This window comes from Antechinus flavipes, chromosome 3, assembly GCF_016432865.1.
Source record: "Antechinus flavipes isolate AdamAnt ecotype Samford, QLD, Australia chromosome 3, AdamAnt_v2, whole genome shotgun sequence".
Taxonomy (NCBI): domain Eukaryota; kingdom Metazoa; phylum Chordata; class Mammalia; order Dasyuromorphia; family Dasyuridae; genus Antechinus; species Antechinus flavipes.
The window spans coordinates 616,427,988-616,438,618 of NC_067400.1; the positions used below are offsets into that span (position 1 = coordinate 616,427,988).

Sequence of the window (10,631 nt, forward strand, 5' to 3'; positions counted from 1 at the left end):
CGCCTTTCACTGTCCACATGATCTTGTGCTCCTCTGACCTTAGGGCCCCCACCCCTCAGCAGAGCGCGGCCTTCCTGAGCCCTGGTCAGCTTTGGGCTGTCATCCCGGCCCATTGTGGGTGCTCCCTGAAAATGTTTGCTTTAATACAGGGAACCGCAGGCCTTCTGGAGGAGCAGCACTGCACGGACTGCGCCGTGGGGATCACAGCTACCGATGGTGGAGGGAGGAAGGTGGTGGGATGGCCCGGGCCAGGCTCCCGACAGCACCAGCGAGAAGGGAGGGGGAGGGGTTGGACCCCCCCCAGCCCCAGAAAAGCTGCCCCCCTTCTCAGCCGCCACCACCAAGACCGCCCCCGGCCTAAAACAGGAACTTGTGGCTTAAGTTCCCAGCACATGTGGGGCAAGGCCCAGAGTTTGATGCAAGGCCCCAAGTTTGATGCAAGGCCCCCTGTGGCTGAGGAAAGGGCAGGCTCGCTCCAAGATCCTGTTTCTGCCCCTCCCCTCAAGAGCAGGTGATAAAGCGCGGGCCCCCAGGCCCGGGAGAGCTCCCCTCACGCCCCAGCGTCTTCGGCTCTCTGATCCCCTGGTCCCCAGGCCCGATGGCCCCGCTGGCTCTCCGGCCCGTCCTGCTCCTGGCCGCCCTCCTCGCCTTGGGGGAGGGGGTCCCAGAACCAGAGAACATGCTGCCTGGCTGCCCGGACATCGTGCTCAGATCCGAGTGGAGGGGCCTGCCCTCGCGGTGCCTGCGGCCCCTGAACCTGCCCGTGGAGTACGTGGTGATCTCCCACACGGCGGGCCAGCCCTGCTTCTCCCCCCAGGAGTGCGAGCAGCAGATGAGGAACATCCAGAACTACCACATGCAGACCCTGGGCTGGTGTGACATCGCCTACAAGTGAGCCCCTGGGCCAGCCCGAGACCCTGACTGCAGTGCAGCTGGGGGGGGGGGTGCTTCTGCATCTGGGAACCTGTCCCGGGAGTAGGGGGGCTCTGATCTGGGAGCTGAGGGGAGACACCACGGGCAGGGGCAGATCTGGGAGCTGAGGGGAGACACCACAGCAGGCGCCCTGATGTAGGAGCTGAGGGGAGAAGCCACGGGCGGGGGCCCACAGCCTGGTGTTTCCAGTGGCTCTCGGGAGGTCCGTTTGGGTGCCCTACTGATACATCAATCCTCTCTGGCTCCAGCTTCCTGATTGGGGAAGACGGGCTCATCTATGAGGGCCGAGGGTGGTCCATCAAGGGAGACCACTCGGGCCCCACCTGGAACCCCATCTCTCTAGGAATCAGCTTCATGGGCAATTTCATGAGTGAGTGACACTGGGGAGGCCCGGACCCCTGGGTCCCCGGGAAGGGATGGGCCGGGGATGGCGAGGGCACTGGGGTCCTGCTGGCTGAGAGTTGGGGTAGGTATTTGACCCCGGGGATCAGCAGCCCGGGTCCTGAGCCAGACCATCTGTCCCCCCAGATCGAGAACCCTCCCCCCGCGCCCTGCGGGCCGCTCAGAACCTCCTCCGCTGCGGCCAGATGCACAGCGTCTTCCTGCCCCAGTATATGATCAAAGGGCACCGGGATGTGCAGCGCACGGCCTCCCCCGGGGACATGCTCTACAACAAGCTGCAGACCTGGCCCCATTACCGAGAGTGAGGGGCCACGGCCCGTCTGCCCCCCACACCCCAGAATAAAGCTACTGAGGCTCTGGCAGCTTGGGGGCTCTGTGACTCGGGCACTGATGCCGGGGGTGTTGGGGGGCCCTTGGGGAGCCTCATTTCCCCAACCTGGTGGGAAGGGTCTCTTGAATGTTCTCCCCAATGGTCACTGCGTGAGGGAGGGTCCCCAGGGATCAGCCGCCCCATTTTACTGAGCTTGTTGACCTGGGGGGCCCGGCCCCGGTCACAGAGGCAACCAGGATCTACGCCTTGGGCCCTGCTGTCCCCCCCACCCAAAGCCCGGGACTTCAGAGCACAGAAGCTCAGAAGAGGGGGAGACCGAGGCAGGGGAAACTGAGCAACCCCTTTATTTACATGATCTGTCCCCCCAGTCCCTGCACCCCCCAGACACACACACACAGACAGACACACGGACGCCTCCCGGACCTCACTCCCTGGCACTAGGGCTGAGCCCCCCAAGTTCTGGTCTGCCGCTGGGGGCTCCGGAGAAGAAGGGGCCCAGGCCTCCCGGGGGGTCACGTCCTCGTATCCAGCCTGTTCATGTACTCCTGCAGGGCCTGCAGGCGGGCATCGATCTCGGACAGGTCGGCCGACGGCTCCTCAAACGTGTTTTCTGCAGGGAGGGGGAGGGAGGGCTGGCTCTGGGCAGTCCCCCCCGGGGTTTCTGGGAGGGTTTTAGGCCTGAGTCTGGGGGGATACCCTCCCCCACCCGGGAAGCGCGGCTGGCTCTCGGGGAGGAAAGGGGAGGGGGCCCGGAGTTCACCTTTGCCAAAGGTCTGGCCCCTTGGGGTCGGGGTGCTGCTAGTCTGGCGTCTTCTGTGGCCGCCGTCCAGCAGGGGTATCTGCGGGGGCAGGGCAGGATCTCCCAGCACCCGCCACCCCCGACTGCTCCCAAACCCTCCGAGACCCCCCAGCTTCCACACCTGGTGTCAGACCAGCCAAGAGGCCCCAGTCCCGCCCGTCACCCACAACCCAACCCCCCCAGGCCTCCAAGCCCGATGCCCTCGCAGGTTCCCTGAGGAGCCAGACCCGCTCCCCACCGCCCCACGTCCGGCAGGTCCCAGGGCCACGGGGGCAGCAGGGAGAGCTCAGCAGGACCTGGGGGGGCGGGGGCTCCCAAACTTCCCGAGCCCCCCACTCACCTCCCCAGAGCCGTTCCAGGAGGAGGGACTCAGGGGCTTCCGGAGCCTGGGCTGCCTCCGAAGCCTGAGAGAAGCAAGCGGAGCAGCTGGGGGTGGCCCGGGGCTCTCCCAGGCCTCGTCTCAGGGGTTTCTGAGGCTCCCGGGTAGGATGCCCCACGCAGACCCCCCTCCCCCACCTTACCCTCGAGAAGTTGGATTGCCGAAATCCTCAAACTCGCTGGCGGAGCTCAGTGATGAGTGACGGCTCCGGAAGCTCTCCACTGGGGCAGGGAAGGAGACGGCCGGGCCGGCCCGGTGGGGGGCTCAGGGGGCCGGCCTCTCCAGGCCTCAGCCGCCAACCTTCCCAGGAAGCCCCCGAGCCAGGTCCCTGATGTCCCGACCTCCCGCCCCCCTCAGCCCCCTCCCCCTCCCGCCCAGCAGGGGCTCCCGCCCCCCTTTTCCCCGCGCCCCCTCCCCCTCCCTTACCAGAGGAGCTCCGTGTGCGGCCCCTGAGGGCCCCTTCCTCTCTCGACACTGGGCATGCGCTACGAACCCGGGGTCGACCCCAGCTCCCCGAGCCTTCCCCGGGGCCCCTCCGGTTCCTCTGTTGGCTGAGGGAAAGGGAGGAAATCTCGCCTTAGTCAGCGTGGACCGAGGGCCCACCGAATGCACGGCACTGGAGACCCCAACACAAAAGTGGAGGCGGCCCCACCACACGGGGGACACAACGAGGAAACAGGAATAAAAGCCGGCTCAGGGGCCACCGAGGGCCAGCCCACCCAAGGAGCGCACCCCTGCAAGGCGGGAGGAAGGCTGGTCTCCCCCGGCAGGCGCCGTCTCCTTTGCTCCTCCCAAGGCCCCCGGGAGGAGGGGCTGCTCTTATCCCCACTGTACAGATGAGAACACTGAGGCAGGCAGGGAACGGGCTCCGGCCACGGCACCCCCTGGCCGCTTCCCAAACGGACTTGTCTGTCTCATGGCTCAGGCTGAGAAGAGACCGCAGCTCGAGCGGAGACGCCTCCAGCGCCAGGCAGGGTCCCTGGGAGCGGGGCCCGGGGCCGTGGGGGCTCTGGAGGCCCCGGGGCAGTGACACCGGCCGAGGCCCCGTCTCTCTCGCGGGGCCCGGGGGGGGGGGATGGGGCACGAGCCGCAAACGCCGGCCCCCACCCAAGCCCCGGAGTAGGAAGGGCCCCCCAGAACCAGAGCCAGGCTGAGCGGGGGCCGACACCCTCCGAAGACCCCCCGCCGGGTCCGTCAGGGAGGGAGACAGGGCCACTCACTTCTTCAACTTGAGCTCCTTCTGCTTCCGCTCTTTGGCCTTCACAAAGGCAGTGGGGTCGAAGCGGGGCGCCCGGATGCCTGGGGACCAAGGGCAGAGGAGGCTCGCTGACTGGCCCCCGACCATCCCTCCCCCCTCCCGGGTCCGGCAGAGATCCACAGTGGGGTGGGCAGCGGGGGGACAGGGCCACACACCTGGGGGGGAGGGCGAGCGGCGGGTCAGGCCCCGGCCGCTCTCCTGGGACGAGGATCGGGGGCGGCCCCGGCCCCAGGACGCCGCCCTCTCCTGAGACGCCGCTCGCCGCTGCTCCTTCCGGGGCTGGGGAGACAGTCGGGAGGACGGGGTGCGCCTCCTGGGGAGACAGGCCGCGGCCCGGCTGAGTCTGGCCGCCTCTGCCCCCCGGAGCCCTCCCCGCCTCCCCGGCAGAGCCGCTCACCCCTGCTTGTACTGGGCCAGCTCGCTGGACAGGTACTTCAGCCGGGCCCGCAGGCTCCGCTCCGACGACTTCACCTCCTCCAGCTTGGGGGGGACGGCACCGGGGTAGGGGGGAACACAGGCCCTGAAGGTCAGGCAAGCCCCGCTCCTGGACCGCCTTCAACCCCACCCTCTCCCATCCCATGCGCTCCCCCCTCCCTCTCCATCCCCGCCCCCCAAGCCCCTCGGGGGCCCCCCACCTCCTGGGTCAGTCGCCGGCACTCCTGGCCCCGACGTCCGGCGGTCCGGTGGTGCTGGCCCCGCTCCCGCCTCAGTTCTTCCTCCAGGTTGGCCACCATGGCCTTGAGCACGGCCACCTCCCGGTGAGTCGGGGCCCGGCTCCCGGCCTCTTCTCGGGCCCGGTCCAGGGCCACCTCCAGCTCCCTCTTCTCAGTGACCGCCCGCGACAGCCTGAGAGGAGGAGGCCCACTCCGTGGTGACGCCCCCAGCCCGGCCAGGTCTCGGGGCCCCGACAGATGGCACAGCTTGGGGCGCTCCTGCCCCCCCCCAGGACCTCCCCCCAGGCCTCAGGACACTCACTGCTCCCGAAGGTGGCGGATTTCGGCGTCCCGCCCGTCCCGGGACCGGAGCTCTGCCAGCTCCTCCTTCAGGGACCGAATGATGCCCTGAAGGACCACGGGGTCAGGCTTGCCCTGGTAGGGCAGGGGCAGCGGGTAGTGGATCCTGGGGGATGACAGAGACCTGCCTCAGATTTGGGGGCTCCCCGCACCCAGGCCCGGCCCCCAGAAATGACAAAAGCTGCCCTCGCTACAGCGGACCCCAGAGATGGGCTGTTATTATTTATCAGGCCTTTTTCCAGAGGAGGGAGTGGAGCTCAGAGAGGTTCCCAGGGTCAGAGACTGGAGGGGGAAAGACTTGGGGGCTTCCACGTCCAACGTCCCCACGGCAGAGAAAAGCCAAGTGCTGACGACCCCACAGCCAGTGACTGAGGGCCCACATCCGGCCTCTCGTCCATTCGGGGCCTGAAACCCAGAGCGAGGGAGCCCCAAGACCCTTCCCGAGAGGGGATGGAGGCCCGCGGGGAGGGGGGCTGCCCGCACCTGTCAAACTCCACCGAGTAGATCAAGATCAGGTAACGCTTGGAGTTGAGCTGGGCCGAGCGGGGGCCCGGGGGTCCGGGCCGCGGCCCCACCTTGCGGTTCCGAAGGGTTTCCAGGTCCATGTAGGTCAGCAGGTCTAAGGTGACAGACTCACTGCTCTGCGAGGGAGGGGAGAGCCCACTGGGCATGTCCCACACACTGGATGCCCCCACGCCCCCCTGTGACACACCTCCGGATGGCGGCCCTCCCCTCTGTTCCCCTCTCTCCTTCCCCCTTCCCCCTCCCCTCCCCCCCCCCCACCCAGAGCAGGAGCCGGCTCTCTGGGGCCTGGCCAGGCCTTGCCCCTCACCTGCGTGAGGGCCGACTCCAGCATGCTGCAGAAGATGCTGAACTGCTTGAAGTTCCCAGTCTTGTGGGTCAGATCTTCGATGACTACAAGGGAGAGGGAAGGTCTCTGGCCTGTGCCCTAGCGGGGAGAGCCGGGGAGTCCCAGAACATCGGAGCTGCGAGGGCCTGGGAGAACGTCTCCAACGCGGGGAGCATCTTGGACCTCACAAAGGGATGCGGGCCCAGGCTCCCAGAATTCAATCAAAGGCCTTTTCATTTCCCTCTCGTTCTGCCCTGGGGTCAAATAAGGGGAAGAGGAAGAGGCTCCCTCGGAAAGCCCCCACCCCCTGTGCCCAGACACTCACAGGCCGCATCGAACTCGCCCCGCCACTGGTCAGTGGTCATTCTGTCCTCCACCTCCAGCTCCAGAACCTGCCCATTGACAGCTAAGCGCACCACGTGCTCCACGCCCCGGAAGGTGTAGTCCGCCTGCAGCCCCACCGGCTGGGCCATGTTCCACCTGCCTGGCAAGGGAGCAAAAGAGCAGGCTGGGTGCCAGGGGAGGGCCAAGAGGGGGCCGTGGGCTAATGGCCCTAGAAGGGGGCGTCAGGGCTGGGAGGGGGCTTACAACAGAACAGGTAGAAGCTGAAAAGGACTAGGATCTAAGCGCTAAAAGCGGCAGGCAGGAAGCACCGGAGTACCCAGAGCATCGGGCCTAAAGTCAGACCCGCGTCCAAATCAAGCCTCAGACACTTCCTGGCTGTGTAAGCTGGGCCACTGAGCCCGTCTGCCTCTCTTTCCCCATCTGTAAGATGGGGACAATGAGATAAAATGTGTAAAGCCCTTTGCAGAGTTTCGAGGGCGCTGCCAGCTCTCATGATTATTCAATGCCTCATTCCTGCCCAAAGCAGGAAGGAGAGTGAGACCATCGGATGTCACGACTAACGGCCCACTTAGAACATGGAACAGAAAGTTGGACCGCAGAGCGTCACTTGGCACGTTCTCTCTGGGCCTGTTTGCCCAGCCCTTTGCTCCCGTCCCCGGCCCCCACAGCTTTTTCCTCCCCTCTTGGTACCTCCCTATATTCTGGCCCCGTAGCTTTCTGCCTGTCCACACGTAGCTCCCCACATCTTCCTAAGGCACCCTTCGCGCTCTCCCCCTCCCCTTTTCTATCCTATACCCTTTCTCCCGTGTTCCAACTGATTTCAGAGGCGTTCTGGGCCATCTAACCCAAGTCATAGCCTGAGCCACACAGGGAGCACACACAAAAGCAAGAGACACACACAGAGACCTAAGCAAGCCAGAGCCATGAGAGACCTCCCACTGTCTCCTGTTACCAGAACTCTGTACCACAGTGACGATGAGCTCTCATACAGCTCTAAGAGGTGCAAAGCACTAACTCTTATCCTGACAAGAACCAGGGGCTATTACCCATCCTGAGGCAGACAGAAGTGACATGACTTGCTGAAAGTGAATCTGAATTCGTATCTTCTTGACTCCAAGCCCAGCTCTCTACCCTACGACCTACCTGCCTCCACTCAGAGGCTACAATCTGCTCTATGGAAGCCGAGTGGAGACACTCTTTCTGGCAGAGGACATGCGCTCCACGGAAGCAAGGGCCTACTACAAAGTTGGGACCTACTATGTAGAAGAGAGGGATAAAAACAGGGATATGCTGTACATAAGCAGGGACCTACTACAAGTTGGTATCCATTATATAGCAGGACCCACAACTTAAAAACAGGCTATGAAATAAGCAAGAACCTATTAGAAGTCGGGACCTATCAGGGAGGATTACGATTTAGAAGCAGAAATGTGATATACATAAACAGACACTTTACTGTAAGTTGTAATCTACTCTATAGAAATGAGGACCTACTACTTAAAAACAGACCTGATATACATAAGCAGGGACCTACTGCATACATAGGCAGGTTCTTACTGCCAGTTGTAATCTACTCTATAGAAGTATAGAAGAAGCTTTCTTAAAAGTAGGGATATGATAAATGTGAGCAAGAATCCACTACAAGGAAGTCGGGATCTATTCTCTAAAAGGGAAGACTGCTTACAAACAAGGATATGATATATCTGGAAGCAGGGACCTACTACAAGGAAATTAGGGTCTACTCTATAGAAGTGAGGACCTACTACTTAAAAAACAGACTTGATATACATAAGCAGGGACCTACTGCCAGTTTTAATGTACGCTATAGAAGGGAGGACCTCTTTCTTAAAAGCAGGGATATGAAAAATGTGAGCAAGAATCCACTACAAGAAGTCGGGATCTGCTCTCTGGAAGGGTGGACCTACTACTTAAAAACAAGGATACATGTCAGCAGGGACCTACTACAAGAAGTCGGGATCTGCTCTCTGGAAGGGTGGACCTACTACTTAAAAACAAGGATACATGTCAGCAGGGACCTACTACAAGAAGTCGGGATCTGCTCTCTGGAAGGGTGGACCTACTACTTAAAAACAAGGATATATGTCAGCAGGGACCTACTACAAGAAGTCGGGATCTGCTCTCTGGAAGGGTGGACATACTACTTAAAAACAAGGATATATGTCAGCAGGGACCTACTACAAGAAGTCGGGATCTGCTCTCTGGAAGGGTGGACCTACTACTTAAAAACAAGGATATATGTAAGCAGGGACCTACTACAAGGAAGTCGGGATCTGCTCTCTGGAAGGATGGACCTACTACTTAAAAACAAGGATATATGTAAGCAGGGACCTACTACAAGAAGTCGGGATCTGCTCTCTGGAAGGATGGACCTACTACTTAAAAACAAGGATATATGTAAGCAGGGACCTACTACAAGGAAGTCGGGATCTGCTCTCTGGAAGGATAGACCTACTACTTAAAAACAAGGATATATGTAAGCAGGGACCTACTACAAGAAGTCGGGATCTGCTCTCTGGAAGGATGGACTGACTACTTAAAAACAAGGATATATGTAAGCAGGGACCTACTACAATCAGTCGGGATCTGCTCTCTGGAAGGGTAGACCTACTACTTAAAAACAAGGATATATGTAAGCAGGGACCTACTACAAGAAGTCGGGATCTGCTCTCTGGAAGGGTGGACCGACTACTTAAAAACAAGGATATATGTAAGCAGGGACCTACTACAATCAGTCGGGATCTGCTCTCTGGAAGGGTGGACCGACTACTTAAAAACAAGGATACATGTCAGCAGGGACCTACTACAAGAAGTCGGGATCTGCTCTCTGGAAGGGTGGACCGACTACTTAAAAACAAGGATACATGTCAGCAGGGACCTACTACAAGAAGTCGGGATCTGCTCTCTGGAAGGGTGGACCTACTACTTAAAAACAAGGATATATGTAAGCAGGGACCTACTACAAGGAAGTCGGGATCTGCTCTCTGGAAGGATGGACCTACTACTTAAAAACAAGGATATATGTAAGCAGGGACCTACTACAAGAAGTCGGGATCTGCTCTCTGGAAGGATGGACCTACTACTTAAAAACAAGGATATATGTAAGCAGGGACCTACTACAAGGAAGTCGGGATCTGCTCTCTGGAAGGATGGACCTACTACTAAAAACAAGGATATATGTAAGCAGGGACCTACTACAAGAAGTCGGGATCTGCTCTCTGGAAGGATGGACTGACTACTTAAAAACAAGGATATATGTAAGCAGGGACCTACTACAATCAGTCGGGATCTGCTCTCTGGAAGGGTAGACCTACTACTTAAAAACAAGGATATATGTAAGCAGGGACCTACTACAAGAAGTCGGGATCTGCTCTCTGGAAGGGTGGACCGACTACTTAAAAACAAGGATATATGTAAGCAGGGACCTACTACAATCAGTCGGGATCTGCTCTCTGGAAGGGTGGACCGACTACTTAAAAACAAGGATACATGTCAGCAGGGACCTACTACAAGAAGTCGGGATCTGCTCTCTGGAAGGGTGGACCGACTACTTAAAAACAAGGATACATGTCAGCAGGGACCTACTACAAGAAGTCGGGATCTGCTCTCTGGAAGGATGGACCTACTACTTAAAAACAAGGATACATGTCAGCAGGGACCTACTACAAGAAGTCGGGATCTGCTCTCTGGAAGGGTGGACCGACTACTTAAAAACAAGGATATGCTATATACGTGAGCAGGGACCTACTAGGCGTCAGTCGGGCTGCTCCACAGAAGCGGGGGTGCAACACACACCAAGGAAGCAACCCGCTAGAGAGAGGCGGAGTCCTGCTATACGGCAGGCTATCCCATCAAACCCCGACAATGGTCACTCGCCCCGCCGAGCCCGAGATAATTGTCCCAAGCTTCCCTGCCTCAGCCCCGTCGGCCTCCGCCGCCCAGGTGCCCGAGCTCCGGGACCCCCGTGGCCCCCTCCCCACCTAGCACCCCTCACCCCGCAATACTCCGACTCCCAGCGTCACCCGCCTCCGGTTCCGCCGTTCAACTGCCACTTGTCAAGCCCCGCCCCTCAGCGACATCCTTCCGCCATTCATTGGTCTAAGGGAGTCAGCTTCCAGAGTGTCATTGGCCGCTACGACCGCCCATCCAGAAAAACCCTGCCCCCGCCGCGCTTGTTTTTCATTGGCTAAGAAGTGCACCATACCAGATTTGTATTGGTTAAATTAACAACCCGTCTAGCTAAGTTCGGCCTCTAGGCGGGTCTCTTGGATGAACACAGGGAAAGGGAGGAGTTCCGGTAGGC

The 10,631-nt window shown here is 60.2% G+C and overlaps 2 protein-coding genes across 3 annotated transcripts; one reads left to right on the forward strand and one right to left on the reverse strand.

The window, feature by feature from the left end:
• The first annotated feature begins 438 nt into the window (after nt 1-438).
• On the forward strand, nt 439-1,697 carry PGLYRP1 (peptidoglycan recognition protein 1). The gene is made up of 3 exons (XM_051989340.1): nt 439-891; nt 1,182-1,303; nt 1,462-1,697. The coding sequence occupies exons 1-3, from the start codon at nt 599-601 to the stop codon at nt 1,638-1,640; spliced, it is 594 nt and encodes a 197-aa protein (XP_051845300.1). The 5' UTR covers nt 439-598; the 3' UTR covers nt 1,641-1,697.
• Nucleotides 1,698-1,987: 290 nt separating this feature from the next.
• Nucleotides 1,988-6,879, reverse strand: CCDC61 (coiled-coil domain containing 61). Of its 2 annotated transcripts, XM_051989332.1 has the most exons (13): nt 6,291-6,879; nt 5,948-6,030; nt 5,599-5,756; nt 5,078-5,221; nt 4,738-4,948; nt 4,500-4,582; nt 4,258-4,415; nt 4,065-4,143; nt 3,271-3,395; nt 2,987-3,065; nt 2,806-2,869; nt 2,427-2,505; nt 1,988-2,276 (listed from the first exon to the last, which is right to left on the reverse strand). In XM_051989332.1, exons 1-13 carry the CDS (start codon nt 6,436-6,438, stop codon nt 2,179-2,181), a joined length of 1,509 nt encoding a protein of 502 aa, XP_051845292.1. In that variant the 5' UTR covers nt 6,439-6,879; the 3' UTR covers nt 1,988-2,178. The 2 variants fall into 2 exon arrangements, with proteins under 2 accessions (XP_051845292.1, XP_051845293.1); XM_051989333.1 differs by lacking the exon at nt 6,291-6,879 and having other exon boundaries at nt 5,599-5,751.
• Between the last annotated feature and the right edge of the window lie 3,752 nt (nt 6,880-10,631).

Bases quoted from the DNA above. Each gene is read 5' to 3' on its own strand.
- PGLYRP1 (XM_051989340.1), top strand. From the start codon at position 599: ATGGCCCCGCTGGCTCTCCGGCCCGTCCTGCTCCTGGCCGCCCTCCTC. The intron at 892-1,181 runs GTGAGCCCCTGG...CTCTGGCTCCAG, and splicing joins TGGTGTGACATCGCCTACAA to CTTCCTGATTGGGGAAGACG. The intron at 1,304-1,461 runs GTGAGTGACACT...CTGTCCCCCCAG, and splicing joins CTTCATGGGCAATTTCATGA to ATCGAGAACCCTCCCCCCGC.
- CCDC61 (XM_051989332.1), bottom strand. From the start codon at position 6,438: ATGGCCCAGCCGGTGGGGCTGCAGGCGGACTACACCTTCCGGGGCGTG. The intron at 5,757-5,947 runs GTGAGGGGCAAG...CCTCCCTCGCAG, and splicing joins TGGAGTCGGCCCTCACGCAG to AGCAGTGAGTCTGTCACCTT. The intron at 2,277-2,426 runs GTGAACTCCGGG...CCCTCCCTGCAG, and splicing joins GGGCCAGACCTTTGGCAAAG to AAAACACGTTTGAGGAGCCG.